At 39.2% G+C, this 13,872-nt stretch overlaps 2 protein-coding genes across 4 annotated transcripts in view; both read right to left on the bottom strand.

Annotated features, from left to right (window-relative positions):
- The window catches only part of DMBT1 (deleted in malignant brain tumors 1), a 495,581-nt gene that overhangs the window by 168,208 nt on the left and 313,501 nt on the right, over positions 1–13,872 (bottom strand). Inside the window, 6 exon segments of the mRNA XM_069097407.1 lie at positions 1,112–1,265; positions 1,848–1,871; positions 3,065–3,382; positions 4,753–4,970; positions 9,253–9,406; positions 10,185–10,346. Coding sequence (XP_068953508.1) covers positions 1,112–1,265; positions 1,848–1,871; positions 3,065–3,382; positions 4,753–4,970; positions 9,253–9,406; positions 10,185–10,346 — 1,030 coding nt within the window.
- BUB3 (BUB3 mitotic checkpoint protein) overlaps positions 1–13,872 on the bottom strand; it is a 555,213-nt gene that overhangs the window by 513,243 nt on the left and 28,098 nt on the right. The window lies entirely within an intron of this gene.

The raw sequence follows: 13,872 nt of genomic DNA, 5'->3' as shown, positions 1-13,872 counted from the left end.
GTATCATCTATCCATCTACCTGTCTGTCTACATATCTATCTGCCTACTTTCATCTATCAATCTATCAATCCATTTTTCTATTATCTATCAATTTTTCTATCATCTATCCATCTACCATCTATCTTTTTATCTGTTATCCATTTATCTGCCTATCTTTGTATCTATCTACCTATTTTTCTTTCATCTATCAAGCTAGTATCTATCTTTCAATTATCTATCATCTATCTAATATCTATATCTATCTGCTTCTGCCTGCCTCTTGGTTATTTATTTATCTATCTATCTATCGATTGATTGATTGATTGATTTTGAAGGCAACTCTTTTAAAAAGCAAATCACAAGGGTGGCTAGGTGGTGTAGTGAATAGAGCACCAGCCTTGGAGTCAGGAGGACCTGAGGTAAAATGTAGCCTCAGACACTTAACACTAGCCGTGTGACCTTGGGCAAGTCACTTAACCCTAATTGCCCAGCCTTCCCCTCTCCAAAAATACAAAAAAACAAATCACAGCCCAAAGACAGCAGCACTTGGAGGGCTAGATACAGATTGAAGGCACCAGGAAAGATGACAAGATCATAAAATTAAGAGCTGGTAAGGTATATTAGTGGTCCTCTAGTCTAACTTCTTCATTTGACAAATGAGGAAACTGAGGTCCAGGCAGATTATTGACATGTCCAAGGTCACCCAGGGGCTAATTGGCAGAACCAAGAGTTGACTCCAACTTTAGCCCTTATTCCACTACGTTCAGCACTTCCTTATATTTGAAGATGTTTGGAAGCAAGTTGGAGAAAGGAAAGGTAGCATACTTTGATACAGTCTGGAAAGATAAAGTCAGAAGGAAAAGCTGTTAGGAAACTTAGCACTACTAGGAGATGGGGTGAGAAACAAAAATGGAAAGGCAGTCAAAGAGGAAAAAAATTAATTAGGTAAACTATGCAAAAAATAAGGGCATAATAATCTTTTCTAGAAGTTCTAGTTAAAAGTCAACTGAAATTTAAGAAAAAAACAAAAACAAACCTTTCCCATAGGAAAAACCCAGGTGTGACTAATAAAGGTACCAATTCTAGTATAATCTGGATATTGGAGGTGTGATGATTTAGGTTGTTTACTTACTTCAAACTGGGGACCTGAAGTTCTATGCGGAAGTTCTCCTTCACATGTATGACCCACACACATTCTATATCCGTGGGATAGTTTTTAGGGTACCAAGGGCTAGAAAATGATCCAGAAAGCTTTGAGATGATTCCACCACAAGAATTACTTCCTCCTGTGAAAAGGGAAATCAGGTTTTACTTTTCTACACACTTTTTATATTTTCACCACACACAATCCAGGAGAAAGTGGGAGATGTGTATAACATTCATTCTACCTCATAGTTTGGGAACTGGCAAATAGGGAAGATGGTTTGGTTATGAATCTTGGTAGGTAAATGAAGGACAGATATTAGGGGTGTGTGTGTGTGTGTGTAGGGCAGAGGTGATTAATCATGGAGATTGTACCCTAAAAATGGAAATGTTATGGTACCTTGATACTAGACAGACATACTCAAGAACGGAGATGGCATGTATGACATCATACTAGTTGTCTTCTGTTCCACAGTTAGTGTTCTAATTCCACCCTCCCAAAATCATCCCCTACCTGCTCATCAACCTTAAGATTTTATAGCAGGGGGGATACAGGGGAATTGGCTTTAGTGGCATTTAATTCACTTGTTCCTTTGCCCTCATAATTGCTAACTGAATCATCATTGAAAGAAGAAAATCTACCCTGCTTTTAAGGATTCTAGAAATAGTGGTTTCAACTAGTAACATTATAGCAAAGTGACAGAATTTCAATAGAAGAGAATTACCTTTGGTCACAGGTTCTGGTAGAACTGAAAAGAAAAACAACAGGAAAAGTTTAGAATTTTTTTTTTAAATGCACTTAAAAGCAAGCCAGAATCCTTGTTTCTCTTGATGTCAATGTTTTGATGTCTTTAATGTTTTCCCAGTAGACAAAGTCCTGCTCTTGATTTGTAGACGATTCAACAAAGTGAGAAGACTGCATCAAAAGACTCACAGAAGTCAATCAGCATTTATTAAAAGCGTAGTAGATGGCGCGGCTAGGTGGCACAGTGAGTAAAAGTGCTAGCCCCATCTGGCCTCAGACACTTAACACACACACACAAAACTAGCTGTGTGACCTTGGGCAAGTCACTTAACCTCAATTGCCCTCCAAAACCCCCCAACAAAAACGTAGTAGATAAGTCTACACTCCCAAGTGCCTGCCTTGGTCCTTTGCACACAGTAGGCATTTAGAAAATGTTTGTTGTTGCTGAGGATATCTAGGACTCTTAAAGAGTTCTTGGCATACCTGGAGGCATAGGAGTCACACCTGGAAGCAAATTTTCAGCATCTATTTATGTAGAAAAAGAAAACAAAAAAAAATAAGGAAAATTCCACTTGTACTTTAAAAATTAAGAAGAAACTCTTGCTATGGTGTCTATGCCTATAAGAACCGGACTTAGTATCTTTGGAACATTAACACTTGTGTTTCCAAGTCCTAAGTCTTAAACTCCACTAGGTAACTAGAGAGGCTCCATAGCCTAGCAGAGAGTGTGTAGGACCTGAAGTCAGGGAGTTATCACTTTAGATACGTATTAATTTTGTGACCCTAGGCAAATCACTTCTCTACTTTCAACCTTCATTTTCTCACTTAGATGGAAAATAATCACCTCACACAGTGATTGCATCAAATGAAAAAATATATGCAAAATGGTAGGCTATATCATATGTGTGTGTTTCTGTGTAAATACATACACATCTCTCTCTTCCTCTCCTACATACACATATATGTGTTAGTTATTATCATTACATAGAATTGTTTCTGTAAATAGGAACAACTGAATTTTATGGTCATGGTACAGTTTTCCTGTGAGATGTCTGCCTTAATTTTTTCCACCAAGATGGAAACATCTCCTGGGTCACTGTTCTCTTGCTATTTTCTGTGGTTATATCTTTGCAGCTATCAGTAGGTTGTATCCAATTTAAAAACTAGGGTTTGGAATATTGAAATAAGAATGTATACCTGAGCAGATGACTCCAGCATCTTCATGATGACCACAGTTGTGCTGAAACCAGTCAGAGTGGGCACACTGTCCAAGAGAGTTCTCATTTCCTACACATTGTATGTTATCCAGGAGAATGTTTCCTGAACCTGGTCCAAAGTGAGCTTCCCCGGGGGCTGAAATGGCTTTTCCACACTTGAGCTGCCTGCATACCACTTCTCCTTCATTCAGATCCCATAAGTCATCACACACTGTGCCCCAGATTCCCTGGTAATGAACCTCAACTCTTCCTGAACATCTTCCAGAACCACCAACAAGGCGCAGTTCTGGTCCTTCATCTAAACACAGAGCAATTTTAACTGTTAATTTTTGAGATCTCAGGTAAGGAATGAATTACTTAATAACATAGAAAGATCAGTAAAACACAAAGGATCTTGAATATCTTCCCATTTTAAATGATTTTTCCTTATAAATACTGAAACATGGTTGTACCTCAATACTACTATAAAGTATATTTATTGCCAGATGTTGTTATAGGAATTGTTTTAATCATTTAATAATTGGTATCCTTTTTCCTTCAAAAAGTATTCCAGTTTAATTTGTATTCATTCATTCACCAAATATTGGGCAGTAGAGATGAAGGAGAAATATGGTTCAAAGAATAAAAAAATTGATTTCCATATTTATTCTGGTCAATATAAGTGGTTGTTTTGCCCACTGAAGGCTTCTTAAAACACCTTATTGCCTACTGAGCAGCAGTAAAATGGACTTCCTTTTTCCTCTTCTAATTTGATCCATGCTGGTCACATAAACCTGGACTTATTCTTAACTTTGGTGAAAAACATAGACGATATTATGTATTTATAAACATTTGTACGGAAGGCCATCAGAACACCTGGATCACCTGTGATGAATTCATAGGAGGATTTGGATGAGAGTTATACAGGATGGGCAGGCATGGATGGCTTGCCATCTGAATCCCTGGGAGGAATAACACTAACAATATCATAGATCCCCTAGTGGTATCAGAGTATTTCTAAACATGCTTCCCAAGTTAAAGCAGTAACTTACAAAATGATACCCTAATTGCCTGAAAGAGCTAATGATGCTTCAATATATATCTATATCCAGTTCAACTGATTAAAAGTATGCTTAATGTTCCATTCTGTTTGCAGTTTAATAGCAATGCAAACATTGGTTCTTGCTTCCTCCACGTACATTTTAATGCGATGGCTCACCCAAACCAGAAGAGCTTTTGACTTGTCTGCTTTTATTGATCATGAATATAGATCTAGCTGAACATCAACTAGGATGCAGTTCAATTGCTTGGAGAATGCGTATTTTTACTAATGGGGGAGACAAGGTTCCAGCACTCATCACTTGGAAGAGCTTTCCCATGGTGGGTTGCTGCAGACTTGGACCTGGATTTGGCACGAATGATATTTTCCTCAGGAAACAAGGTGGGTGACCATTTATGTCTTCCTTCAGGTCACAAAGACTTACCTAAATGACCTGTGTCAACCTGCAACACTACCTTTCTTAGTGAGTAGAAATAAAGACAAGGTGCTATTTTAGAACGAATATCCACGTTTTGCAGATAAGGAGGCTGTTAGATCATACTGGATTTAAATGACAGGTTATGGAAAACTGAGGACTTTTCTCCCTGGTTTTTCTTTTAGAAATAAAGAACCCAGTTTAAATTACTTACCTGATTCCTGTTCATTTCCCCTAACAGCATTGTACATTGCATAAAAGCCTGTGCTGGTGATCATAGAGTCACTTCTGAACACAACTGTCATGATGTTTGAAGAAGAGAAAAATGTGAGAGCTACAGAAGAACAGAATCTCCCTACAGACAGAGAAGCCACTTGTGGCCCATCAAATATTTCAATGAAATCATAAGGACAGCCATAGATGTCTTCCAACCTGAGAAGGTAAACAAAGGGTTAGTCAGACCCTCCTTGTAAAAACCTTCCAGATTTAAAGTAAAGCAAGAACTGAGACAAAAATACTCAAGATTATTTGAAGTGAAGATTTGGTTTGAGTTTAAAATCATACTTTAAGATATATGGCCTTAGCTACCCTTTTAAAAAATGTTTTTTGTGTTTAGGGTCTTTCACTTTCTTTCCCGATGATCAGAGTTATATCATTAAAACAAATCAAAAGCTTTCAGAGCATAACTTTATCACCAGCTACACCATTTACCAATCACACTTAGCCTCATAAAGGAATAATAATGTGCATTGCACAATATTTTACAATAGTATTCTCAAACTTTCTATAGGGCAAATAATTGGGTACTGAAATTAAAATGACAGCAGGAGAAAAAGAGAAATGGAACTCATTTGCATTGTGGTGTTTGCTCTTGAGAAAATCGTTTGGAAAGAATTGGTAGTTTCCAGAAAGATGGGTTTTGAAAGTTAAAGTAAAGATTGATTATGTTATTTACTGTTTCATCATATTCACATGGGATAAGATGTAATTTTGTTTTGAAATAAATGAAAAGGAATAAGATTGTGGGGCGGCTAGGTGGTGCAGTGAGTAAAGCTCCAGCCCTGGAGTCAGGAGGACCTGAGTTCAGTTCTGGCCTCAGACACTTAACACCCACACACAAAAAACCTATCTGTGTAAACTTGGGCAAGTTACTTAACTGCAATTGCCCTCCAAAAAGCAAAAAAAAAAAAAGGAATAAGATATATCTTCTTTTCTCTCCTCTTTTTAAAAAACATTGATGTTAGAGATGGAGCTTAGATTTCTAGGCTGAGTTCTTAAATGGTTAGTGTACACCATTGTTATATATTAGGGGACACATTCTAACTCAGTGGTTCTCTAGATACAACCCACATCCAAATACCAAATCACTGTTGGAGATGCCAGCTCATTATAAGATTCTACTGCATGTTGCAATAGAGAAATGGAGTGTTTTGTTCAAGGAGCAGTATAGAGACCAGCACCACTGGATTAGAGTGGGGTGGGCAAAGATGTAAGGTATGAGAATTATGGAAAGGTAGATGGGGGTGGGGGCAGGTTATGAAGGACTTTAAATTTCAGATAGAGGATTTATGTGTGATCCTGGAAACAATAGTTAGCCATTGCAGTTTATTAGGGGTATGGTGTGGTGCGTGCGTGTGGGCATGCATGCATGTTTGTATGAGGCAGAGAGAAAGAGAGAGACAGACAGACAGACAGAGAGAGACAGACAGACAGAGAGACAGACAGAGAGAGACAGAGAGGGAGAGAGACAGAGACAGAGAGAGAGAGAGAGAGAGAGAGAGAGAGAGAGAGAGAGAGAGAGAGAGAGAGAGAGAGAGAGCTTTTAGGGTTTGCAAAATGATTTACAAATACTATCTCATTTTATTTTCCCTGGGATGTAGGTGCTATTATTAATTCCCTTTAGGAAGATTACTTTGGCAGCTGAGAGGAGAATGGACTGGAGTGAGGAGGGTGGTGGCATTGTCAGAGGATAAAGGCAGACATGTAGAAGGGATGTTATGAAAGTGAAATGGACAAATGTTGCCAAAAGATTGTCTATGAGGGCATGAGTGAGATGGAGGGGCTGAGGAAGACACCGAGGTTGCCTGCCTGGGTGACCAGGAGGATGGTAGCACTCTTGATAGTAATAGGTAAGTTCAGAAGTGAAAGACGATGAGTGCCACCTGAGTTCAGGCTCTCTCTTCATCTAGATCATTGCAATAGTCTCCTAATTGGTTTCCCTGCCTCAAATCCCTCCCTACTCCATGTCTATCTGATGGGGTACCTGGGGTCTAAATCAATTTGTAAAACCAATTTGTAAAACCAGTTTGTACAATTGTAGCTGCAATTTGTATTGTAAAATTGTAATCTGTAGAATCCCTTTCCCAGCCTCAAACTCTGCCCCTTCCCCTATCGGCACTCTGCCTAGGCAACAACTTGTGACTTCTTGGTTCTTACTTAATCTCTTCATGTCTCCTCCGGTCTGGCCCAAATCTCATCTAAACTATCTATGCACTAAAGTCCCAAGTTCCTCTCAGTCAGCTCTAACCTTTATCTATGCACTGAGGTCTCTTCCCTCCATCCGGTCAGCCCTGACAATGGCAGCCCTACCCTTTAAAAGTAAAAGCATGTACCCCTCTCACTCGCAGGTCCCCTAAGGACTCTTGCCCACTTCTCATAGAAGCGCAACAATAAACTTCTACAGCTCTCACTCCAATTAAGCCTGAGACCTTAAATTCTTTCCAGATGCTATTTCAGGTTTTCTGGTCTTAGATAAGATCAGAATTCCTACTGAACCTATTGGGAGCTATCCCTGATCATATCCAAACACAGCTGTCAAAGTAACTTTCCTTAAGTATGGCTTGGACAACGTGATTCCCCTACTCAACTAATCTAAATTGGTTGTCTTCCTATTTCCTATATAAGAACATTAAAAAAAAACCCTTCTCTCTTAGCTTTTAAAGTCCTATACAACCTGACTCCAGCTTACATCTCCAAGCTCATTGGATATTTATATGTATATATGCATATATACATTTCCTTTTGGACTCTGTGATCCAGTTAAACTTTCCTTCTCTCTGTTTCTCACACAGAATATCATCTTCCATGGTCCTTGGCCATTTCCCACAATTGGAATAAACTTCCTCCCTACCTCTGCCTCATATAGTACTCTCTTCCTTTAAGATACAACCCAGGCACCATCTTCATCATCATCACCATCATCATTAGCATTTATAGAGAGCTTCTAAGGTTTGCAAAGTGCTTTACAAATACTATCTCGTTTTATTCTCACAACCACCCTGGGATTTAGGTACTATTATTAATCCCATTTTACAGAAGGAGAAACTGAGGCAGATGAGGGTAAGTGACTTGCCCAGGGTCACACAACTAGTAAGTGTCAGAGACCAAAGTTGAAATCAGGTCTTCCTGACTTCAGGTCTAGTACACTATTCACTGCTCCACCTAACCTACCCCCAACACCAGTGCCCTTCCTCCCTTAAATATATTGTATTTAACTACTTTGCACATATTTGAATTTATCTGATTTATATTATGCTCCATTTATTTTTACATATACTTGTGATCTCATCCATTAGAATGTAAATGCCTTGGCAGTAGGGATTGCTTGATTCTTTTAATCTGTATCCTTAGTGACTTGAATAGTGCCATTAAGCACATTTATGCACTTGACTGATTGGTAGAGAGACTAAATAAAAGAAAAGGTTATAAATACTTGGATTGGTTGATAGGGAGAGAACCTAAATAAAAGAAAAGAAGCTATGATTTGGGACATAACATAAGACCATTCAAAGGAGAAACTATAGGGGACAATTATCTAAATGAAAGCTGCTGGGAAGATGAATCACTTATGTTTGGGTCAAATTTATTTAAATTTAATGGATTCTTTTTGATGTTAAATCAAACTTCAATATTGATAATACTCTGGAGTTTTATAATTTTGCTTTTTTTCTGCCTAAATATTTTTTTAGGGGAAGTTTTTTAACCAATCAGTGTTAAGTAACTTGCTCAAGGTTACATGGCCAGTTATTTCTGGGTGTGGTGCTAAGTATCTGAGCCCGGATTTGATCCTCAGGTCATCCCGACACTGGAACCGGTGCTCTTACTCACTGAGCCACCTGGCCACCCCTCTAAATATTTTTTTAACAAAATAAAATATCTTTGCTAAAATTACAGGTTTAAAACCTAACCTAAATTTTGTGATTGTTAGCTGAAGAAGACCATTTTAAAGTTCTGTTCTTAGTTTCAGGTAGAAGAAAGAATTATTGGCCTTATAGAGTTTGCAGGGTAGTTGGAAAACTGATATAAACACATTTAAAAAGTGATAATACCAGATGGTAGAAGGCTATGCCAACTAAGAGGTACAGGCAGTAAGTACTAGAGAAATTTTGAGGATAGGATTATCCCAAATGGGACTGGCAAAGGAAGGGTCCATGGAGGAGGTAAGAAGGGAGTTAATTGTATAATAAATGCTTTTTAATTGACCAATGAAACAATATAAAGACTGAACAGTGATACAGAAGTCATAAAACCTGGTCTGGTCTTGGCTTGTGCAACTTGTTAGCTGTATGTGAGTGACCTTATACAAGTAATTTTCCTATTCTAGGCCTCAGTTTCTCTTTCTGTAAAATAAAGAGGTTAGAATAGATTATTTCTTGGGTCCTTCCCATCTCTAATTTTCTACAGATTTATGAAGCAATTTATATCATTTACTTACTTCAAATTTGGAATCATGAGCTCAATACGGAATTTCCTATCTACGTGTATCTCCCAGATACACTGTATGTCTGTAGGGTAATTTCCAGGATACCATGGACTAGAAAATGAGCCAGAAAGACTTGAAATGACGCCGCCACAAGAATTAATTCTTCCTACAAACAAACAAACACAAAGAAATGCAGCAATCCAAATTTACTTCCACATAATCCAAACCACTCATTGACTCATGGAAATTTTGCACTTGAAGTTCTCTTCTCCCAAGGGATTTTTAAGATGGACCTTTATGACCCATCAACCTGGAGCCAAAAAAAGTATAGAATTTGATTCCTTGGAAGGTGATCCCTCCGCAGTATGATGCCTTTCAACTCTTACCCCTTGCAGTGTAGTTAAGCTATTTCAGCTGGGACAGAGTCACTATCTTAGCCCCATCTGATTCACCTACACTTGGTTAATGTCCCTGTTCACTGGGACCACAGGAAACTTCTCCCTCCTTTAATTGAAAGAGTCAGCATTCCTGAGTGAGGAGAGCAGAACCAGGAGAACTTTGTACACAATTACTGACACATCGTATCTGTGACGACTAACTTTGATAGACTGGGCTCCTCTCAGCAATGCAAGGTTAGAAGACAACTACAAAAGACTCATGATGGTTGGGGGCGGCTAGGTGGTGTAGTGAATAGAGCACTGTCCCTGCAGTCAGAAGGATCTATGTTCAAATTCGGTCTCAGATACTTAACACTTACTAGCCGTGTGACCTTGGGCAAGTCACTTAAACCCAATTGCCCTGCCTTCCTCCCCCTGCAAAAAAGAAAAAAAAAAGACTCATGATGGAAAGGGCTATCTACATTCAGACAAAGAACTACAGAGTCTGAATGCAGATTGAAGCAAATTACTTGCTCTGTCTCTTTTGTGTTTTGTTTTGTTTTGTACCTTCTTTCTCATTGTTCACTCCATGGTTATAATCCTTCTTTACAACTTGACTAACATTTAATGTGTAGGTATTTGTAGAACCTATATTGGATTGCATGCCATCATGGGGAGGGGGGGAAGAAAATTTGGATCTCACAGGATTGTAGAACTGAATGTTGTAATCTAAAAGTAAACAAATAGATTAAAAATGTTTTTAAAAGAAAGAGTCAGCATTCTAACAGGGATTCTTAGTCTTTTTTTGTGCTATGGATTTTTTTTTCCAGGAAGCCCACAGGACCCTCCTCAGGATAAAGTTCTTTTTTTTTTTTTTTCAAAGCAATCGGGGTTAAGTAACTTGCTCAAGGTTACATGGCCAGTTATTTCTGGGTGTGGTGCTGAGTATCTGAGCCCAGGATTCAATCTCCAGGTCATCTCGACACTGGAGCCGGTGCTCTTACTCACTGTGCTACCTGGCCGCCCCAGGATAAAGTTTTTAAATGCACAAAATAAAATAGATAGGATTACAAAAAATACCCCCCAAACCAATTATATTGAAATACAGTGATCAAACAAAATAAAACAAGTTCACTGATCCCAGCCTAAAAACCCTTGGTTTATAGAAATATTAATTCAACCAATATGTATTAAGTACCAACTTAATAAGTGTCACTGTGGCTAGGTAGTATGAGGGATAATAGAAATAAATAAGACCTTCATTTTGAGCAAGGGCCCAGAGTAGCTGTGCTTCATTCTTCAGACTTCTTGCCACCACCGATGGAGCTGCCTTGTCCCTTTATCCTTCAAGCGTCCTTCTCCCATTGGTTCCTCTTAGAACCTCATTTTCAGGAAGGTCCCAGACCAGCCATGTTTCATTCTCTGGACTTTACCTCTATCAACCCATGCAGTTACCTCCCTCATCCCATTTCAGCTCCCCTTAATGTGTGGTCTTCTGCCATTAGAATATATGCTCTTTAAGGCCAAGAACTTTCTTTTTGCTTGTATTTGTACCTCTATTTCTTAGTAGATTTGTTCTATAAAATTGGACTTAGTCAAAGCGTGGCACCTGAGGACCTAGAGAGCCACATGTGGCCTTGAGGCCCCAGGTTCCATACCCCTGTCCTAGACCCTTTAGACTCAGTAGAATAATCACCATGTAAGTGCTTAGGAGAAGTAAAAATGGCAATAAGATTACATGGGATTGGAGAAAAAAACTAAAATAAATGATAAATAAATGATCAAATGAATGGAAGAATGATTTAAATTCCTCTAAGAAATAAATGACTTTTGTGGGAGTTCTGGAACTGTATGAATCCTTCTTCAAAAACAGTGAGAGCAATGGAGGAACTCTGGTCTGGAAGCTATCAGCTAAACACACTTCTGAAGTTCTTCTATGGTCTAGTGGTTAGCAAATTGTTTCCTTGGGAAAGGGAACAAGTGCCATCTCCTAGAGGCTAAGGAGAATGGCAGAACCATGGAATGGAGAATAGTAGGGAATAGAGCTACACAGAGAAAACGGAAAGGAATGCTATAAATGAAGTACACAATTGAGTATGACAAATCTACCAAAGGAACAAGAACAAGGTGTTTATGAAGGCTCATGGGAACTGAAATCACTTACAGCTGGGAGAGATCAAAGTAGGACCTCCAAAGGAGATGGTATTTAGAATGGGTCTTGATGGATAGAAACAATTCCATTTGGAATGTGGAGGTGGGGGAGCACCTTCCAGGCATGGGAAACAGGAAGAAGAAAAGGATGGAGGTGGGAAAAACCACAAGCTATATTAGAGAAACTGCAAATTGTTCAGTTTGACTGGAACACAAAGCGAGACAGAATTGTGTGAAATAAGACTGAAAGGTAAATAGGCAAGATTTGTTTGTACCCCCCACCCCCTCTGGTGCTTACTTCAAGCTGTGATGTGGATCAGTGAGAGTTTAACTGACATTTTTTTTTCCTCTGTTCTTATCCTGAATCACTGACCATCATGCTAGCTAGCAACAAAATTGCTCTCCTTTCTCCTAACAGTTATAATTCTTCCACCATTCTATGGATCGTCACAAGAGGGGTGAGGGGTCTCAAGACATATTCTAAAATCTAGAGCACTGTGGTGGATTATTGATATCTCTATTACCATCAAGGTAGTTTGAATTACATTCATTCTAAAGTTTTAGATGAGAAACAAAGATATACCTTCTGTGTAATTTCTGGAAACTTCTGGAGAACCTAGAAAGAGAAATAAGCAAATGAGTAAGGAAAAACAAACAAACCAGCAAACCCATTTCAGTTCATTTTTTTTTAAAGCAATCAGGGTTAAGTAACTTGCTGAAGGTTACACAGCCAGTTATTTTGTGTGTGTGTGTGTGGGGGGGGGTGCCGAGCATCTGAGGAACCGATCCCAGGTCTCTTGAAGTTGGGGCCAGTGCTCTTACTCACTGTGCCACCTGACTGCCTCTAAGCAATTGGGGTTAAGTAACTTGCTCAAGGTTATATGGCCAGTTATTTTTGTGTGGGTGTTAAGTATCTGAGCCTGGAACCGATCCCAGGTCTCCCGACTCTGTGGCCATGCTCTTACTCACTGTGCCACCTGGCCGCCCCTTCAGTTCATTTTCTATTCTCAACAATAAAAGTGGTCTTCCCAAAGTGTAGGTCTGACCATGTCACTGCCCCCCACCCCACTCTCATTCAATAAACTCTAAATGGCTACCTTTAGGAATAAATATAAAATCCTTTATTTGGCTTTGTATACTTTGTAACTTTCTCTGTTCCTACATTTCCATTTTTCTTACACTTTACTCCCCTCCATATACTATGCAATTTAATGACATTGGCCTCTGCTATTCTTCATACGAACAATTCATCTCCCAGCTCTGGGCGGGCATTGTCATTGACTGTCTTGCCATACCTGAAATTCTCTCCCTCATCTCCATCTTTTTGCTTTACTGGCTTCCTTAAAATCCCAACTAAAATTGCACCTTCTTCAAAGAGCCTTTCCCTATCACCCTTAATATTAGGACCTTTCTTCTGTGATTTTCTCCAATTTTTCCTTTATCTTTTTTTTTTTTTTTATACTGGGTCTCTCTATAGTGCCTGGGGTTGGAAGTACAGTGTTGACTCATGGCCTAATCCCACTGCTTTTATCATCATGGAAGCTTTGACTTGCTCAGCTTTCTATTTGGGTCAGTTTTTCTCTTTTTAAGCAATCTGGTTATCTCTGTTCCTGGATTCTTACTATAGTGATGCTGAACTTAGCGAGGATGCCCAATCATCTTTAGCCCTACTATGGCTCAGCAATCCCAAACTCAAGCCATCCATCAGCATAGCTTCTCCTAAGGATTACAGAGGTCTGCCTCCATGCCCAGCTGCCCTGCACATGGACATTGGTACGTCTTATTTATACATTATTTGTGTCGTCTCCTCCATCAGACTGAGCTCCTTGAAAGCAGGGACTGTCTTTTACTTTTCTTTGTATCTCCAGCTCTTAGCCAGTACCTGACGCATTGTAGGTGCTCAATAAATGGTTATTTAGGGGCGGCCAGGTGGCTCAGCGAGTGAGAGCACCGGCTCCAGTGTTGGGATGACCTGGGATCGAATCCAGGCTCAGATACTCAGCACCACACCCAGAAATAACTGGCCGTGTAACCTTGAGCAAGTTACTTAACTCCGATTGCCATAACTAACTAACTAAATAAACAAACAAACAAATAAATAAAT

The sequence above is a fragment of the Petaurus breviceps genome, unplaced genomic scaffold, assembly GCF_028583685.1.
Source record: "Petaurus breviceps papuanus isolate PSGF00001 unplaced genomic scaffold, PetGlider_PUasm1.0 37, whole genome shotgun sequence".
Classification (NCBI taxonomy): Eukaryota; Metazoa; Chordata; class Mammalia; order Diprotodontia; family Petauridae; genus Petaurus; species Petaurus breviceps.
This window is presented reverse-complemented; position numbering and strand designations above follow the sequence as displayed.